The sequence below is a fragment of the Phytophthora infestans genome, genomic scaffold (genome assembly GCF_000142945.1).
Source record: "Phytophthora infestans T30-4 supercont1.18 genomic scaffold, whole genome shotgun sequence".
In the NCBI taxonomy this organism is placed as follows: domain Eukaryota; phylum Oomycota; class Peronosporomycetes; order Peronosporales; family Peronosporaceae; genus Phytophthora; species Phytophthora infestans.
The window spans coordinates 1,834,002-1,853,603 of record NW_003303741.1 but is presented as its reverse complement, the minus strand read 5'-3'; the positions used below and the strand labels follow the sequence as shown (position 1 = coordinate 1,853,603).

Below are 19,602 nucleotides of genomic sequence, written 5' to 3'. Positions count from 1 at the left end.
GCGTTAGACGGGGGAATCTAAAAGTAAATTGCACAACGGTATTTGAACTTGCCCAGGGTACAGTAAGCAAAAACTAAAAGAGCATTTTACCAAAATATTCGGTCTCGAGAGCTGTAATGTCTGGAATTGGAATTATACAGTGGTTACAGTAATTAGTCTGACTTCTAAGCTGGTCAGACTCCACGCGGAGAATACTTTATGTCGTTGGAAATCTTCTTGATTAACGTCTGATACGAAATGCTCATAATTAGTCAAATTTTCCCAACTAGGGTGCACAAAAAGCAATATTATAGGGACACCACCAATCGCTTACAGTACCTACTTTGAACATGTTAAGTACTACGTGTAGTATTACGGTAGTACATGTACTACGTAGTAGTACTATAGTGCTGTAGTTGTAGTAAAGGTTCGATTAAATTGAACAATAGATTGTTTAATGGAGCGCACGCTTTACCAGCTTGGGTAGTGTATCTACATGTACTTCAGGCTTAAGCAATGCAAGCTTAGGCGAAGTTGAGGGCGAGCCCTGCGACCGCAAGGGCGGCCATGACGAGGCCTGAAGACTGGCACATTGATTGAGCCGCAGAGGATCCCGAGGCGGAGACAGATCCGGCGGCGCTCGCCACGTCATCAGCGAGGGAACTGGCAATACTGGCCGCATCGTCAAGCAGACTGCCGGCGGCATTGGCGGCGCTGGAAACCGTGTCTGCCGCTGTTCCGGTGGCGTTAGCAACGGTATCGACGGCCGAGTCCACCGTGTTACCGGCTGCGCTAGCGACCGTATCAACTGCAGTGTTGGCAGCATCGGTGGCAGCACTTGTGGCGGCATCGGTGACCGTGTTCGCAGCGTTGCTGACCGCTGTACCTGCAGCATCGGTGACGCTGTTCATGAGGTCGTCAACCACGGCATTTTCGGCGGTCGCGACAGTTGCGATAGCGATGAGGGCGAGACACGAAAGGACACGCATCTTTAGTGTGAAGACCAGGTGAAGCTGTTGTTGTGAACCACGAAGCGAATTCAGGAGTGAGCGAGTTGTCGTCAGGTAGAGAGAGACTAGTATAATCCACGTAGCCCCAGAGAGATAGACGGCTGGGCGTCGTTAATCGTATGTTCCCGCAGCGAATTTTAATCGATAGGGCTAGGGATTGATATTACATGTATAATAGCGATCGCTATTAATACATGTAGAATAGTTTGTAGGTATTTAATACATACGATAAACGACGCCCAACCGTCTATCTCACAGGGGCCCAAATTGGGCTACGTGGATTACACTAGTCTCTCTCTACCTGACGACAGCTCGCTCATTCCTGAATTCGCCTCGTGGCTCACAACAACAGCTTCACCTGGTCTTCACACTAAAGAAATAAAGTAAATACTAACTCCTCCTGAATGAGTATTTAACTCTAATATTATCTGTATTAGTTTGAAAAGTAGCCGAAACTAATACTAATATGCCCGTATTACTCGTAGCTCACCATTGGACAAAATATTAATATGTGACTACTATTGGACAACAATATAGGCTTTGAGAGGCAGACAGTCGCCCACTGATTCCTTCCGTTCTGTAAGCCTGTAGCAGCGTGCTTTGCTTCGTTGCGAGCTCACTTCCAATTTCCAGTCCTCACCGAACCATAAGCTTCGCCGACGACCTCTTGAAGTGTGAGCTGACGACGACCAATCCTTGCGTTGTCTGCGGCCGTGATTCTCGCACCCGTCCGGAATAAAGTACTGTACCCTTGTGCATTTTCAAAGTACCATTTCAAATAAGATGCTCATTCTATCGAATTATATACATGTAATACCTTTACTTTCTGCATGTCAAATACACATTGCTACCCTCATTTCTCTCGAGTTCACTACAACCGCCTTGCAAACACTAACGCCGAGAAGCGAGAAAAGACGTTTCTTAAGGGGGAGCAGAAAGCGTCACGCAAGTATTTTTTGAAGTACGTCAAACTCGAATTTAGCCAGGAAACTCTTTTATTAAAGGTCATTGTTAATTTAAAGTTTAAACTTTAATCAACAATAACCTCTTCAAAGACTCTAGACCTTTTTGCGGGCATTCGATAACTTAAAATGGGGGCGTTTCCAGCCCCGCCTCAAATTCATAATACCGCTTTAAATAGTAGACCATGGCAATACTAATTGAATAGTATACCGTGGTAGAACCCGTTAATATAGAGTTGGGCTTGTGCTATTTTAATATTTTTAGAATTTGCTGCGGTGAAATATGATTATTCCGTGAAACTTAATGCAAACAAATGCTACATGTACTACTATTATTTGGTAAATATTAAATGATTAAAGGCACTCTTTGCTGCACCCAACTGATAAAAATGTGACGAGGCTGCTGCAACCAACTGAAAAAATGTGACGAGGCTGCTGCAACCAACTGAACACAGCTCGCCTAGTACGAGCCCAGCTCGTGCCCAACGAACTCCCATACAGCTACGCGCCCAACTCAAAAAGCCAGTGCAAAATTGTGCACATCAAACGTGTATAGCCGGAAAGACACACTTAAGAATGTGCGCACCATGCCGAAGTTGAGCGCGAAGTTAGAGCGTTAGGTTTTCATGTCATCCCTTCCAACCAAAACAAACAAAAACGGCAGCAACATCACTTTAAGCAAAACACAGAGTGATGTGCTATTGGCTGAGCACCTACAAGTTGTTGTACAACTGGTTCCTTTCGCTTCGATAAGCATGCGTATGTAGCGGTATCGCAGAAGCTCTAATGTCTTTTGTCTAGCCAAGTTGCTCAGCAGCGAAACTGTAGGTACCGTAGCATCGACAACTTGCAAGCATTAATCTACGTCCACAGCACATGCATGCCATTAGACAACCTACCACCCAAATTACACAATGGTACCCAACTCAGACCCAACCCGGAGAAACTACAAATATCGCACCTGCACATCGCATTCAATAGACCTCGACCGCTGTCGCTTCCTCTTCCCCTGTCCTCGTGCTTTGTACTTACCAGCATGGGTACATACAAACGTCTTGCCGTAGTAAATCCATTTACCGGGAGGAATTGGCTGCTTCGAGCCGGGGTTTGCTCGAATTGTTCTGTTCCGGACCTCGACTTTGTTGTTCGTCCGGACTCTAAAACACTACATAAACACAATAAACAAACAATCCATCAGTAGTTATGTCACCTGTTATGTGAATCCTGGCTAGCAGCGATAACAAATTCAGTCAAGTGTACCTGATACGTTTCCTTTGAATACTGTTGAATGTAGCCCTCCAGGTCTTCCCAAGAATCAAATTGAGTGCGCTGAAGGGTTGGTGCCACTGTTGTTTGGTGGTGGATTCGCTCGAATCGGTGTGTACTGTGCTGGAAGTGGCCGACGACTCCTCGGTTGAATCTTTCCACTCCTCACTGCTACGCACGATACACTGAGGCTCGGAGTGGTCGCTTCGCGGGCTCCCCAAGCCTCCAGCACCGGCTGTATTTGACGCGCAGCAGCCCGCGCTCGTGGCTTCTATACTGCTCTCGCTGCCCCCCCCCGCCCCTCACTTTCGAAATGAGTGGTAGTTGACAATGATATATACAAATACATACTTAATGGATATCGAAATTTTTGTCGACCGGGCCTCTTCTGGAGTAGGGAAAAATCTGGTCGCGATTTACGACGCTGAGTTGGATGCACTACTCACTCCCATAATTAAAAAGACATTTAATAGTGGATATATCAGCCAGATTGTGCGTACAGACATGACCCTTTGAGACCATTTGTAGTGTGGTTTACACTGGGCCAGCTCGTTAAATGTTCGTTTGTGACAGAATTTTAGGCTGTTTAAATGGCGTATAAAATATCAAGACCATAACTTTTCATCTAGTACAATTCACACGCAATGGGGCTGGCGTGTATTGTCCGCGCACCAAACAGATGGACCCTCCTCGCATTCGTCTTCATTTACGAAGACGATGAGAGGAAGGTCCATCTGTTTGGTCTTTCTTATGACGGTAGAGGCATCCGAAAGTCCCGACAGTGTGACAGAAATAGGCTTACCAGGGGAAGGGGTGGCTACCGCCAAATCCGCGAAATGGAACGGCTTCGAATTCATCAATGCTGCTGGAAACGATGCTGCGTTTATTATCACAACTGGATTCGACGGTGTGATCTTTCACTTTATGTTAAAGCTATTTACTGAGGTCTGGGATCGTGTACCTATCCCTCGAGCGGATGTTGACATGGATGGAGTAAGCCGGTCGTCAAGGCGTTCCCTGTCACCTGTCGGGGCGCTCGGACTGGTGCTCCACTTCCGGAGCTATACAGTGGCTACGAAATCTCTCCTAGAGATTTTTGGAGTTACACCAAGCGTGTGCAGTCGCTGTCTTAGCTTTAGGCTGAAGATCCTGCTCGAAGCGCTGAAACTAGCCCTGGAAGGTAAGCTTTTTTGGCTCAAAACATGAGGTTATTGAGTACTTTTCGGGTCTTATTGTCTACCGTCGCCTGGGTCTTGCTGGCGTGTTCTGCTTAATCGATGGAGTCAAGATACCTGTTGCTGAGTCTCTCGACGAAGATACACAAACTCGCAGTCTGTATCTTGACTCTTGCACCGACGCATCCTGGGTGGACAAGATGCGCTGAATCTATTGATCGCCACGGCGCGCTGCTTAATCTTCCGTGTGACGGGTCCACAAACTCGCTCCACTACCGCGGTTGACCCGATTCTTGTAGCCAACGCCTTGCTTGCTACTGCGCTGAAGATCCTAAGGTTGGATTTAACTGGTCAAACGGCTTTGCTTGGAGCTACTAGATGACGTTGCTTGAATTGTCAATTGAGTTGAAGATGCCTCCATAGCTGTATCTGACTCTTAAATCGAAGGGCACGAATTCAGACAAGTTTCACGGAGAAAACGCGAGGTTCACATTCACAGAAATGATAATCACACAAAGTCTAAGTCGATTTGCCGACTTTCTGCTACCCCCAAACCTATCTCAAGCGCTGCATCGGAGCCCCATCTCTAGCCCACAGCGCCGCAATGCGGCGGTGTGAAGATAACCCAAATGTCATGTACATAGGCTGTGTGGCTGCTAATGCCACACGGATAATCTCATTTCAATCTTGCCAGCACTACCGTCAACGCCACGGCTCGGCTCGGCTCTGGGCTGCGATCCGCTTCTACACGCGCACGTACTATGCCGGGGCTCGCCAGATACCATGGAGTACTGTTTATGGCTTTTGTGGCAGGCGACCCGCAAGGGCATCGCGGGTCGGTAGTCCTTCAAATCGAGGAGGAAGTTGAGGCAGACTATCCAATCGTGGTGGACACTGGCGAGTTGATTTCACGACATATGATGCTGAAGACATCTGTAGACCGGTTTGGGAACCGGTTCAAGCCAGCAAATGCACTTTGGCGGAGGTGCTTACGCTCAAATACGTTGATTCCAGGGCAATGTTTAGCTACTGCGCGATCTAGCGCCTTCATCAATGCCTTGTCGGGCATTATTCAAGGCGCCGTGATGCGTGAGCGTCGTGGTGGGTGTGAGGAAACAGTGTAGAAGGGTTTACATCTGGACGAGGAGTCAGATGAGGTGGTGCCGACAAATGACGTAGGTGCTAAGACCGCAATAAACCGCAATCTATCTCGCAAGCGCAAACATTATGTGAAGTGGGCTATAACGAGCAGTGGGACTCAAATCCACCATGCGCATTCCGCTAAAGCCATCAAGATTATGGATCTTCTTAATGTTCCGGAAGTCAAGATAAGACTGGCTAATTTACATGCTCGTCGACCTGTGTACGAGGAGCGAAAAAAAAGGTCGTGCGTTGTTGACGGAGTGGTGCCCAGCAGATGGAATCGAACCTATAAAAAAGTGTAGCCAATGGAATCCGCTTCCCCGATCTTGGCACTTTCCATAAGCGCCGCTGTGTCGGGGACTGCTTCTGAGACACCTGCGAAAATGTGCAAGCCGTGGTCTACTGCACCAGTAGCTGCTGTAACCTGAGCGGTTGTTCCAGTAATGCGCCTAGAGAGCGTACGACACTGAGATTGTTTGACACTGGTCAAGTAGGACTGGGCGTGTACACCACAACCTTCCTCGACGTTGCGGACATGATTGACTAGAGAGCTCAGTGAGTGGTCCGCTTTGGTGGCGGGTCAGCCTGACCAAGCCCGTAAGTAGAATAGCAGGTACACTCGACTCTACCATACCAAATCGGTGATGAAGAAGATCGTTTACGTGGATGCTGTCAAGAGCGGGTCCATCACAAGGTTCATAAGCCACGCTTGTGAGCCGAACGCTGTATTCGATGAGATGCTGAGCCGCCGCAGCGTTAACAAATTTGTGAGGATGATCAAGAATATGAAGGTGGGCGCTGAGATAACAGCTAAATACGGAAATGAAAGATGATTTGTCTGCGCTTGTGACGACCGCTGGTAAGGTGAGGTGGATAATTGGGTGAGCGCAACACTTTCGTGAAAAGTCCTCACTCGTAGCCAGGCAAGGGGTTTAACGAGAATACATACATTTCAAACTTAAGGAGGAGTGTTTTCACCTTAGTGTCGATGCTGGAAGCTACTTTACTTAACACTTCTACGATGAAACTATATCAAAAGCTCCAGCACTAAAGCAAAAAGACTTAACACGACAACTGCGTAGGATCTATCTACTAAATACCTCTTATGACGGGCCCATCTGCGGAAAATTGGAAAATGAAAGTTTTCTCACATGTTGCACTATGCCCACACACTAATTAGAAGTAATATGATGTATTCGAAATGCATTACGTAAATGTGTAGACGCTGGACTATTGAAAGTAAATCCTCACTTGCACGACCCATCTACATATTTTACCTACTGAACTAGTAATGCGTACAAGATCTTTGTCCGTATTTGAAAGTTCTGAATCAGACGTAGCTCAGAGCAGGACCAACATTTCGCGGGTGGCCCCCGAATCTGGAGGATCTAATCCTGTGCGTTTTCTTTTCTTCCGGCTCACGGGAATGCTGCGACCATTACTGTCCGATCGTTACTGTCGACGTATTCAGTGGAACGGAGCGCGTAAAGCACGTGTACACACGTTTCAAATACGGTCAAGTCGTTACAGTTACACCACGGTCGCTCGATGTCCACCTGCCAACCACCTGCAGGCTGGCCCTGCACTTCCATCTTCGCGTAATTTTCACCCCTTTGTGCAGATGCAGCAATGCCTTCCTCGGTACTCTTGTTCGACGCGACTTGAACACGCGGAGCGAGCAACGCCTTGCTTTAAATTATGTTGGGCCAGCCAGCACACTCTAAATCAGGTGCATCGTGTTCAACTGTAATCAGAAGTTTAGCACGGATCAACTCAGTAACCCTGCGAGTGAGCGTTCGGCAGGAATGACACCGAAGGCAAATGTGCGGCCGCTCCGCCAACTAGCTTCAACTACAACCTTGTGACAGAGCGCATTACGTACTAATGACTTGGGCAGCATCAAAGAACGAGTTTGTTTCGGAGATCAGCTAGCCAGCATCACCTTCACTCTTCTCCCATTAATCGACGAGGCTATTCGTCATTTCCTAAGCAAACTCTGAGTGAAACGAGACAACAATTTTCACTGTGAAGGCCACAGTGATACTAATTATCTCTCAGGGTGGACCTTAGGCCCTGGTATGTCCATAAGTTTAGGTAAAACGTGTGGGGGCCCCATTGGTGGAATTGACAGATAATATTAACTTTAATGTATACATATAATAGTGTATGGCTTAATAGTTCGCTTCAATTGATGTGTGGATTACAATAACTAAAAGTGATCAGGCAGCTGTAAGGTCTCGTTTCAGTCAGATTATCTGGAGGTGCTGCCACAAGCAGCTTGTTCGGGCAAAGATCTAAGTCCTGTAGAGACTTCAACACTGAAAAGCTACAGCTTTGGCAACAAAAAACGTCAACGTTACGATAGCCTGCAACTGTCCTGCAGCCTCAGACTACGTTTGCGGCTGAACCTCAGTGACAAACAGAGGTAAGGAGGTGATCTAACGCTGCACGCCGGCATCACACATTGTGCAATGCACATATATTCCTCATTCTTATTATAACAGAGCAATTAATGCTGCAACTCCATCATGCCCTATGATAGCATTGCAGGGATTGATAGTATAATGCTTTTCTTTGAAATGAATACAGTATTTTGAATGACCGACTTAAGCGAATAAACTCTCTACAACTACCATTTTCAAAGACAATTCTAATACAGTAGGAATAGTAATATTTTAAAAAGCTAATAAAGTGGTAATAGAGCTAATCAATGCATCCGATTGGCGGAAAAGGACACTTCAGTACATTCGAGAAGTAGGTTTCGCTCGACTTGTGCAAAATTAATGTATAGTTGATGTGGAGAGCGACATGAGAAATGAGCCTTGGTCTATTGCGACCCACTATTGTCCCGGCCACCAAACCTCGGACGGACTTTGCGCTATAATTAAGGTGTTTTGCCGCTCTAAAACCTATATCGACATTTAGATATATAGGGTAAAAATGGGTGCTGAGTCCGAATCTGACGTCGGATTCTGCAAATTCGAAGCCCTTCCCCTTCATTCTGGCTTTCGAAAAGACCCACTATTTGTTGCAGAATTCTTTGCAATTAATAGCCTGCCACGTACAGCGTTTCTGTCTCTACGATTGGCTTAAGCAGGATAGCAGCCGGAGATTCCCAATCATTTTGGATAAATTTCAATAAATGACGCCCATCGTGTTTTTTACCATCATGGTTAACATGATACAGCTGGTGTTACAATTCCTTTAATGTAGCATAGATCAGTCAGTCGTTCAGCTCGATCTGAGATAATCAAATTGATTCATACCTGCAATATCTTATACATTTGCAGTACGACTACTGCAATGATATTTTAATATGTAACAGCAACAGCACGGTTGTCACCGATAGACGATGGACTCGGCCTATAGCTTTCCTCACAGACGCCCGTATTGGCTCAAACCTGGCGCTACATGAAGCTAGCATTCCACTTAGCATACTGGAGAAAGATGAGGACTTAAATTTGCGCTGAGCTTAAGTTATGATAGGTCAAGTATGTAAGGACTTATACCTTACATCTTTTCGCTATAGAGATAATAAATTACGTGCTCAAGTTAGACTATACCGCTCTCATGTAAGACGCGCTGCATGCCTGAGCGGTTTCTTAAGACAGGCATCTAACAAAGGAGGGTAAGCACGTCCTAAGCTCTCATCAGGAAGACGAGATATTTTCAAATTCATTTGGGCCACCTGACTTTTTTATTTTCCGTCCAAGCCTTTTTGGCCGGGACAATAGCGTGCCTAATAGGGGTAGGTATATAGAGGCGGTCTCTGGGTGTCATACCGCCAAAAACATCGCATCAGTGGATGCCGCCGCCTGCTGACAATAGGACTTCATTATCGATTTTACTGTGAAGCCCTCTGCTCCACTGGTGCGACGACCAAGAATCGCCCGTGCGACCAGTGAGAGATCTATTTTTGTAGCAACGTAACGTAATGTATTAAAAAATGTTTATTATTATTATTAGGATGGGTATTTGTGATCTACTGTCTGGAAGCTTGGAACACGTCTGCGAAACGTGTCATCACCAGTTTTCCAGAGCCGACAATCTTAGTCGACACCTCCAAAAGCCATGTCGGGGATTGCCAGCCCCACCATTTTGGATGTGTGACGTGTGCTGTCAGTGGATTAAAGGCTACCGCTACCAGCTGGAGCGCCACGAGCGATCGAGTCGCTGCATGATAGAAGTGGAAAGGACCAATCGCAGAAACCATATGGCAGAACAGCAGCGCCAACGCGACGCAGAGTACCGTCGACGTCGCAGAGGGAGCGTTGGTGGTGAGCAGGAAAGGCAAGAATTCGACATTCTGGGACATCTATTGCACGGGGGTGATGGTGCGCCACAAGTGGGTGCTCACGATGGAGGCACTTTACAAACTGATGAGGCATCACTGGATAACGAAACACTCAGCAATGATGTCAGCACAGTAGGTGACGATGCTCCCGACGGCAAAATCAGCGTACCCGATGTAGACTGGAACTGGTTTAACACAGAATTTGCTGATTTCATCAATGATGATGGGGCTGAAGCTGTCGAATTGGCGGTGCGGCAACTTGACGAAACCGTGGGGCAGTCGCGAAACGAAACTGTACAGCAGTCACGTGAAGCAGCAGAGGAAGTTTCTGTTAACGTTTCTGTGGACGATACCGTGGTCGATTCTGTGGAAAATGCCATGGAAGATACTGTGGATTGTCCCATCTGCTACGAGTCAGATAACCAGCAAGAATTATTGGTGTGCAACAACTGTCGCCAGTCGTACCACCGTAGCTGTGTTGGGCGGTTGTTTGAGCATGATAAAAGATGGCCCACCTGTCGCACGCATATCGAACTCGAGGTTGAAGATGATAAAGTAATTATCGTGCGTCATTTCTATGCTCGGCCGACATGTTTTATTTGCGGACATAATTACCAGAACGAGGACATTTTACAGGAGGGCCCTCAGTGCCCGCATCAATGCGGCATTCAGTGTTTACGTTTATTCAACATGGTGAGCCTCAACGAGAGCTGTGCAGCACACTTCAAGTGCCCTGCATGCATGCAACCGTTTCCAGTCGACAGTATATACTTCGGTGATGACTATCTGAGTGACAACTCAAGCGATCCAGCTGACGAAGAATACCAACCTAGTGCCAGTGTTTCAGCAGAGTCATTAGAATAGGCTATATGCACGGCAAGGCATTATTTATGAAGCATATGTTTTTGTTAACTTTGAGTTTTATGCGTGCTGATTAGCCTTTAAGCAGTTATCATCGCAGATCTTCAATCTCGCTTTTGAGGCTGATTGCACTTTTGAGGCCGACAATACTTTATTGTAGTGTATTTACAATCGCACTATTGAGGACGACTGCACTATTGAGGACGGCTGCACTATTGAGGACGACTGCACACTAATGAGCGACTGCACAGTTGAGGCTGACTGCATAGTTGAGGACGACCGCACTTTTGAGGACGACCGCACTATTGAGAACGACTGCAGTATTGAGGACGACTGCACACAAATGAGCGACGGCACAGTTGAGGACGACCGCACTTTTGGGGACGACTGCACTTTTGAGGACGACTGCACAGTTGAGGCCGAGATCGCAATTTAGACGACGATATTTACGCTCGCTTACATTTATTAATCTATGCAGAAATTTTGTTAACTGTTAGGTCGCCATGAATGCAAAGTGCTAAGTCCGTCTCGAATTGGTTCTCGTCACCGCGTGCTTTTCTTGGACATATTCAGCGATGATTTTTATTCGAGAAAGACGCAATCGATGTAACTTCCGTTCATGTGGAAGCATGTCAGCGCCAGCTCTGAGCTGGTGGCATGCCGTATTAGCATGCCTGTACTGGGTAGCGTAGTCCCGCCACCCTTTAGCATCTGGTAGCTCCGACACCAAGTCCGCATAGTCGTTTGCAATATGAGCCGTTTCAGGCTCCACGATGACGCCGCCTTCGTCATTTTCCGTTCATTGAGCCGAGCTCTGGCTCGAGCTAATGGATTTCATAATATCGCGAAGCTCCGCTAGAATTGCAGTTTTGATATCTCCTACGATTGAAACCGAGAGGGAGGGAGCAGACTCGTTAGGCACATCACCAGCCTCATTCGAAATAAAACGGTTGCTAGGTTGAGCGAAGCTGTAGTCGAAGTCGTGAAGGCTTTCCAGGGGCCCATCGGTAGGTAAAGTCGCATCATAGGTCAATAAATCCCCAATTGGTATTCCTCGCGATCTAGAACGTCGTCTAGTAATTATCGTGTTACGGTCTCAGCCTTTTCACTTGGCGCCCATCCTGCCCACCACTTCACCAGCTTCAAAGACCAGCGGCTTTGTTCAGGAGCGAACATAAATATGTACTGAGCCCCGTCTCGCCTACAGCAATGTGATGTAAACCAGCCCAAGGAGATTCCTGCTGATTCCAGCTGCATTGACGACAATGTTGAGCATCTGAGTGAAGTTACTGTCCGACATTGGAGCGCCCCATTTAACGCCAACATTCTCAAATGTCCCACTAGGACTAGTGCTAGCGAGAGAGCTCTTTGGACGTTTAGCACCGCCGCTGGGAATCTTTTTCATTGATGGGAACGCGTAGTCACCGCTATCCCACTTGTGGTTTAATCGCGTACATGCATATTTAAACCATCTCTCCAGTTACGTCAAAGCCTCGGTAGCTTGTTCATCCTTAGCGAGGTGATGCAAAGAGTATGTGTGACTTGCCAGTGGATCATGGTCCGTTTTTCGGTCGCGTATTGTGAAACTTTCAAATTCGACCTCCTTGTCGTTCTTGCGCGACTTGCGCCGAAGTCCGAGCTGAATATCTCCTTTCTTCATGAGCAGCACCTCATTTATTCGACGCATCCCGTAAAAGGCAAGCGAGCATACGGCGGAAAACCACAAACGCATCGACTCATTGAAGTCCGAATCGGTTTCCAGGAAAGTGATTACTCGCGTTAGCATTGCGAGCGACATAGGTGACGCGCGCTCAGGAGTTCTTTCACGCTTCTTTGCTTTACTTAGGCCTGCGAGGATTTGCGTAATTGCTGCGGATCGTGCGGGGCTTCCGCGTGGCACCATCGAGCCGTCTGCTTGAGTTTCAATAACCCTGCGATCGTGCGGGTGTCCACCTGAAAGCATTTCCGGCTTCGCGTAATGGCAGCTAACAGCGTGTGTTGGTCGCAGTCCCACGAAGAGATAAGTGGTTTGTTATGATACACTGGTGTATCGCAGCGCGTTACTTCTCAGCAGGTCACTGACTTTCGTTTGCCGTCGCGAGCTGATTTATGTACAGTACGCTGCTAGTACGCCTCGGAGCTGAACACATCGCTGTTCATCGAGTTTGGTTATCCTTTATCTTTGCAAAAAACGGTGAGCCGACGTAGGCTGCCGGTATAGTCGACCCGCGTACGAGACTCAAGCCGTTGATCGGCAAACTTGACTGCAGCGATGGTTGCACCGTACAGGCGACTAGTTGCGGGCAGATCCATTGCAGTCGCTTGCACTCCACGAAGGGAAAATATGAAATGAAACTTGCTATTTCTATGCGTGGCCCGTGCCTGACAAAATATCTTCCTCAATTGTGCAGTCGTCCTCAAATGTGTGGTAGCCCGCAAAAGTGCAGTCGCGCAGTCTTTCACAAAAGTACGGTACAGTCATTCGTGGAAACGGTGAATACTTTTAAAGATTTAAACGGTCGGTGACTAATGGGGCTTTTCTCATGGCTACACTGAGTTTGGTCTATGGCTACATTGTCTTGACCAATCAGAGTGCGTCGCACAGCCAATTTGGTCCCAGGGAGAATTATTATTAACCCCTTCAAACCGGCTGATTTTTCCTTTCCTTAAATTGCATATGCAAGATAGTTTGACTTAGTGTTTGTATACTTTTACTTGTTACAGAGATGGCCGACGAGCCGAACGTTGTAATAACCGGTGCAAACTGCATATTAACGTGCATACACGGCTGCAAGTTTAGGTTTTTAAACTGCATTATTCATCCCATTTCCGTAACATAGATGCTGACTTCCGGTCGTCTGGTAGTACAGCGATAGGCGGGTGCAGAAACGGTTGCAATTTAGAGATATTTGAATGTCGAATCTTAGAAACTGTCCAATTGCGTACATATATTGAAGTTTTCCCATCCAAGTGGCGAGCAATCAAAAGTTCAGTTTTTATGGCTTATACAAATATGAAGCCTATAATATAATTTTGAGCATGGGCTTCCGGCTCTGGCCTCACGGACTGCATAGTAAGCAAAATGAATCGACGGTTGCACTTTATTCTCAACCTGCAAGAGATATAGAAAGACAATTTTCACTGCAGCCATTACTTCGCAAAAACACAAATACTGATGATAAAATGCATATTCACCCTTTGGTATCCTGCATATGCATGATACTTAATCAGCAGCATCTCTCAGTCTTTTGCGTGATCCACCACCTTTCGTTGGAGTTGCTGGGCGCATACGGATGCGGCGTTCTTGGTTCGAAGGTCGCAGCTTTCCTTCACTCCATTCCTTGTGCCACACGTCAAAGCAGGTTGCCAAGACTCCGCGAATCGCATGCCTCGGGCGCATACACAGGTAGATAGGCGCATCACCATCGCACTCGGAGCAGTAGTACGCCGTCGTGTGGGGCTTCGTGCCCTGCATCAGAGAGCAAACTTTACACGCACGCTGACGCCGCTTCGGCTGCGTATCTCGGTTCCTCCATTCATCCACCAACTGTGCTACATGAGTAGAAGCGTGCCCCGCCACACCAGAACCCGACGTACCGGCGATCTGCTCCCTCTCACAAAACGTGTTTCCGTCGAACATGTCCACTTCTTGGAGCTGGGTGAGCTGCAAGTGGAGGCGCTTCATGAATTTAACGTGCGTCAACGGCTTTGAAGTCTTGTGCTTGTGGTACTTTAGAAGATTACACAATCTTACACGTCCCCCGATCCACATCTCGTGGCCGTGTTTTCATCTTACAAATGATCTCTTTGCAGTACCCAACGCGATTTGTCATTATAGTGCCCACACAATAGTACCCCATCAGTAGTAGCTGAATCAGGAGAGCAACCGAGGTGTAGAAGCGATCGATGACAACCAGTCTCTTTGCGGGCAACGGAGCGTCACCGAACACTTCGCGGAGGTTTCGAGCGACGGCGGCAGGGCCTTCCTTATTGTCGAGTTGGGCAGCGTCGCTTGCATGCTGTTTCTTGCCGCAGTATACTTCAAACCTGCATAAGGCAGTTTAAACAGGAACATACTTTCATTAGTAAAGTGAATAATACAGGATAAGAAAATTTTAGAACCAAAAAAAAAACCTGATGCAGTACGCCGTGTGTGCACTGCACAACATAAAGAGCTTCGTTCCCCACTTGTGCGGTTTTGCTTTCATGTAGACGCGCATCTTGTTGAATCTGCTGCGGCTTGGAAGCATGGCTTCATCAAATGAAAGCTCTACAGGTGGCACGTATCCTTCGCGAAACGTCCGCTGCAGCACTTCAACAACCTTGCGGATCTTCCAGGCTCGATCCGTGGTCGCTCTTGGGTCGTCGTTATCATTGAAGTGTAGATTTCTGCAGATATCCATGAATCGATCTCGTGCCATCACAGAACTGAACGCTCCACGTGGAATCGCCCCCTCGTCGGAGGTTTTCCAGTGGTTTGCCAGCTTTTCTCGGTTTGGGCAAATTGTTCGCGCGATCAGTAGTCCCACGAAGCGACACAGCTCGTGTGGTGTGATTGGAGGAACTGCTTGAAGCTCTTGTAGCACATCGCGCCGTGTCTTCTTCTTCGTGGCAGGATTCGCTTGACAGCGTCGCTTGTGGCGCTTGTAGGCATCGTCAACACGAGCGTGGAGCATATCTCTTTAGTACTTGTTTGAACAGACAGCAACGTGCTGCCACAATGCAACCGGCATGAAGTAAAAGAACAACGCCAAAGGCGAGTCCCCACGATGCAGTACTTCAGGAGTGGGTCCGGAATAGCCTTGGTGAAGTCCCGGGTAGCTACTAGCGCCTTCAACAGGAACGTAAGGCGTCTGTAACTCCTCATACATATCCGGTTCTTGAATTGGGCCCCATCCATTAGTCGAAAACTCTCTCAGTGTTCTGTCCAGCAAGTTACCCGCCAACACAGCGTCGGTGCCTCCAAATCCATCCAGAAATTCTTTTGCCAGCGCAATATCCATCTCGTCTCGTTCAGGGTCCGGCTCCGATCCATCGGCCGCATTGGCATTTGATACCCAACCACTGCAATCAGACTGGGTATTTGTGACAACGTCGTCCCTTGCCGCTTCATCGCCAGATTCAAGTGCATCATAGTTGGGGTCTCTTCCGCCCGGGGCGTCCACATTCAACCGGTCAGTTGTTTCTGCAAGTATATCTTCGTAACACAAGCATAAAAAATCGCTATCATGAATAATCAGTATAAGGTATCATGAATATGCAGCATACGCACTGAATCGCATTGTAAGACATACCCGTTTCGTTGTTCTCTTCAACAGACTCAACGCTGAATTACCCTTCGTCCCCCGATTCAACATTTTCTTCGTCACCTCCATGAGGACCTGGCAACACGATGGGGGTTTGAGCGACGACTTGAGTAACGGGTTCAGCTACTGGCACTGGCGCTTTTTCTTCATCAGATATGGCGTCGTCAACTATAGTGCATTCACAAGCGTTAGACTGCATCAATATGCATGTGGTCGATGAAATATTCAGGATAGCGTACGGGCTTCTTCGGGCGGATGTACTGCATGAGCTAATGCATAATGCTAGTTGGTTATCCTGCATATCATATCATGAATATGCAACTGGTACTCACATGAGCGGCGACGTTTCTGCGTGTCCGTGGCAGGCGGCTTGGGCACTTTTCGAGTGCGCTTCACTTGCGTTTGTCGCGTCAAAGGCTGCTGAGTATCTGAAGAAGGTTGAAGTGGAGACGTGGGCTGGGTGGTGGCCGATGGAGCGGGTGGTGATCTTGTTGTGACAGCAGGATCAGCAGGAGGTGCTGGTGGCGTCTGGAATGGTCCAGAACCGGTAGACGAAGGCTTTTTGGAAGCTGTAACATCATACAAACAATTGGTTAGACTGTGTAGCCAGCAATCGCCACCATCTCGCTTACCACCACTGTAGTACTCCAACAGCTCTTCCTCCCCAAGAAAAAAGTCGATGCCTTTTGTGCCGTTAGCATGTCCGCCAGGGCGAACGTACTTCCATCTCGGATCTAAGTCCTTCGCTCGCGGTCTTACAGATGTCCATCCCTGCTTCTTCAGCTCCTTCCACGCCACACCAAACGGGATGTTTTGACTGCTCACGTACTTGCCTCGGACAGCAACCATTTCATGCAGAGAGCCTGGCTCCGTTCTTTTCCAGCGCGAATTCTCGAATGAGTGGCTGGAGAGGGAGCAAAAAATTACCTTTGGAAAATAATGTAAAACTCATGTTTACCACATAAACTTTTATATCTTATATTCAAATTTAGAGAAATATTATCTGTCTCGTCGCTTGTTATGTGTATCTTCTATGCTACCACACGTACAGAGAGCCTGCACTTGTAGGGTTCTTTTTGACTTAGATTTTGTATTGCCGAGGATTTGAAAAAAAAGTAACTATACAAACTTTAAGTCATATTTGAGCTTAACCTGCATTATGCAGGTTAAGCATTTTTGAAAAGCTGCATATGCAGGCTCCCGGTTTGAAGGGGTTAAAAGTCGTGCTTGACGTCACAAACCTGGGATCTTCACAAATCTCATCAATTATAATCAGGGTTTGGATAGATCTCGGCAACCATTTTATTCTAGTAAGCCTATGCTTGATTTGAAGTATGGACCGGTTGTTTTCGCTCTAATTAGTCAAAGCATGAAATAATTTGCTCACAGTGGTAAGTTCACTAGGTATTTAATTCAGTTGCTGAAGAGACTGGATGTTGGGGCATCCGGAAAGCGACATATAGCTTGACAATGCCGCATTGTTTCCAGCCGACGTCGGAGAAACAAGAGAAATAGACGCGCTATTTTCCGCTGATGCAAGCAGGTCGTGCTGCAGAATCGCTTAGCCAGAGTGACCGTACCGTAGACACTGTGGCTGCGCAACCGACTGCATATTACAAGTATTTGGTAGAACCCGCTAATTGAATCGTGATATCTTTGCTGGGTTGAAGGTGCCAGATCGACCCGTGTACTAGCATATCTTGCAAGATCGCTTGAAATGGGGCAAGGTTTTCGACAAAATATTGCACTTCTGGACTTAATATCCTGTATTAATTAGTGTTTGTATTCGTGTTATGCAAAGAAATTTGCCTTTTCCTTGTGAAATCTGATCCTTACAGTTGACAAGTGACTTCTTCTGAAACCCGTGGGTTCACGTCACCTGATTTTTCCTTCGTCTGGAGCTCGAAGCGGCGGCTCACTACAGGAATTGCGTGCCATCAGTCGCGTCGTTAATCACCAATTGAAGATCATGGTACTGTCTGTGAAGAAGACGCTTGCTCTCGCGCTGTGCGTGTCGACTTTCGCCGCCTCGGAGATGGCGCAGAGCTCAGCCCTGCGCACGCACCCGCGCCGCGGGCTGGCGGGCATTCACCACACGACCCCAGTACGCACCCAAGGTTGTGAAGCAGCCAAAGGGCGCTCCCTTGGAGCAGGAAGACAGTGGCTCTTCCGATTCCTACGACTCGTACGACTCGTACGACCTGGATGGCTCCGACTTGGCGGACGTGGAGCTGCAGGGCTCGGAGGAGCTGGACATCTCCAGCTCGCAGGACGTGGACCTGGCGGTGGACGGCCCAACCGACATGGATGTCGACTTGGACGACGGGGAGGAACTCGACTACAGTGGAAAGGGCGACCAGACGCTCGACGTCTCGTCTTCGGGTGATCTGGACTTCTCGGCCGACGCCAGCTTGGACGCGAGTGGCCAGATGGACACGGACATTGAGTTCACGGACGGGTCCGTTGACGTGGAGCTGGAGGACGACGAGGATTACAGTCAGGAGCTCGAGCTCGAGGATGATGAGGTCGTGGACGAGATCATCGACGTGCCTGAGGGCGCCAAGTCCATTCACCTGCGTGTCCACAAGGGGAACGTGGACTTGGACATCATCAAGGGGCCCAAGCCGCACATCAAAAGCGAGACGCAGACCGAGCCGAAGGTGGAAGAGTCCCCGAAGGAGGAGCAGAAGGCGGGAGAGACAGGCGCCACTGTAACCAAGGAAGAGACGGTGTCGTACGCTGCTGAGGCCAAGGAGTGGATCGAGGAGAACGGCAGCAAGCCCGCAGTTTTGGGCGGTATGATCGGTGCGGCTGTGGGAATCCTTGGGATCGCCGGTGTGGCCGTCGCCAAGAGCCGCAAGCGCGCGTCTGAGAAGTCCGTTCTGGCTGAAGATGCTGCCGTCGACGCCGAGGCTGAGGCGGACGAAGACGCCGAGTCGGAGTCAGACAGTGGCGAGGACAGTGACGAGGATGTCGAGGCTGGGGTGGCGGCGCTCACGGAAGAGAACGCCGATGAGGAGATGAAGAAGACGAGCGTTGTGGAAGGGTCGGTGTAAGTAAAATTTCGGGCTTCCAGTGCCGCACAGAGTGTGTACGAATCATTGCTCTCTTACGTGCGAGCGACGATTTGGATACTTGCACAGTAAGAGAGTAGCGAAACGTAGCTCCTGTATTCTATGGCAAAGGTGTCGCATTAAGAGGCGAGAAGATTCTATAATCTCTGTCAAAGGATTTATTGTTCATTTTAATGCCTCTGTCCTTATCGAAAACTTTGTAGTATTAATACATGTACTACGTTTTAAAAAGTACCCTGGGCAGCTAGTGCCAATACATACATTATAGCATGTACAGTGATCAATAAATGAGAGCATACTTAAGTAATGTAGAGCGACTCTTAAAAATGCACAGTCACATCGTTTTCGTGCAGTAATAACATCATTTTGTCTACTTTGTCCGAAATGAAGAGTGAGCGCTCCCGCTTAGCGTTTTGCGAGTTAACTTTCAATGAAAATGCTGTGGTTTGCCGTGAATTCGTGAAGTCAGCAATTGTTTTTATAATTTCAAAAGAAATTATTGACTAGAGCTGTGCTTGTACCAACATTTTAC

The 19,602-nt window shown here is 47.9% G+C and overlaps 2 protein-coding genes across 2 annotated transcripts; one reads left to right on the top strand and one right to left on the bottom strand.

Annotated features, from left to right (window-relative positions):
* Positions 1-503: 503 nt before the first annotated feature.
* On the bottom strand, positions 504-1,482 carry PITG_10544 (putative GPI-anchored acidic protein; the record flags this gene model as incomplete). Its single annotated transcript, XM_002902275.1, has 2 exons — positions 504-992; positions 1,480-1,482. 2 exons carry the CDS (start codon positions 1,480-1,482, stop codon positions 504-506), a joined length of 492 nt encoding a protein of 163 aa, XP_002902321.1.
* Positions 1,483-17,965: 16,483 nt separating this feature from the next.
* On the top strand, positions 17,966-19,052 carry PITG_10543 (uncharacterized protein; the record flags this gene model as incomplete). The annotated part of the gene is made up of 3 exons (XM_002902274.1): positions 17,966-18,113; positions 18,154-18,875; positions 18,966-19,052. 3 exons carry the CDS (start codon positions 17,966-17,968, stop codon positions 19,050-19,052), a joined length of 957 nt encoding a protein of 318 aa, XP_002902320.1.
* Positions 19,053-19,602: the final 550 nt, after the last annotated feature.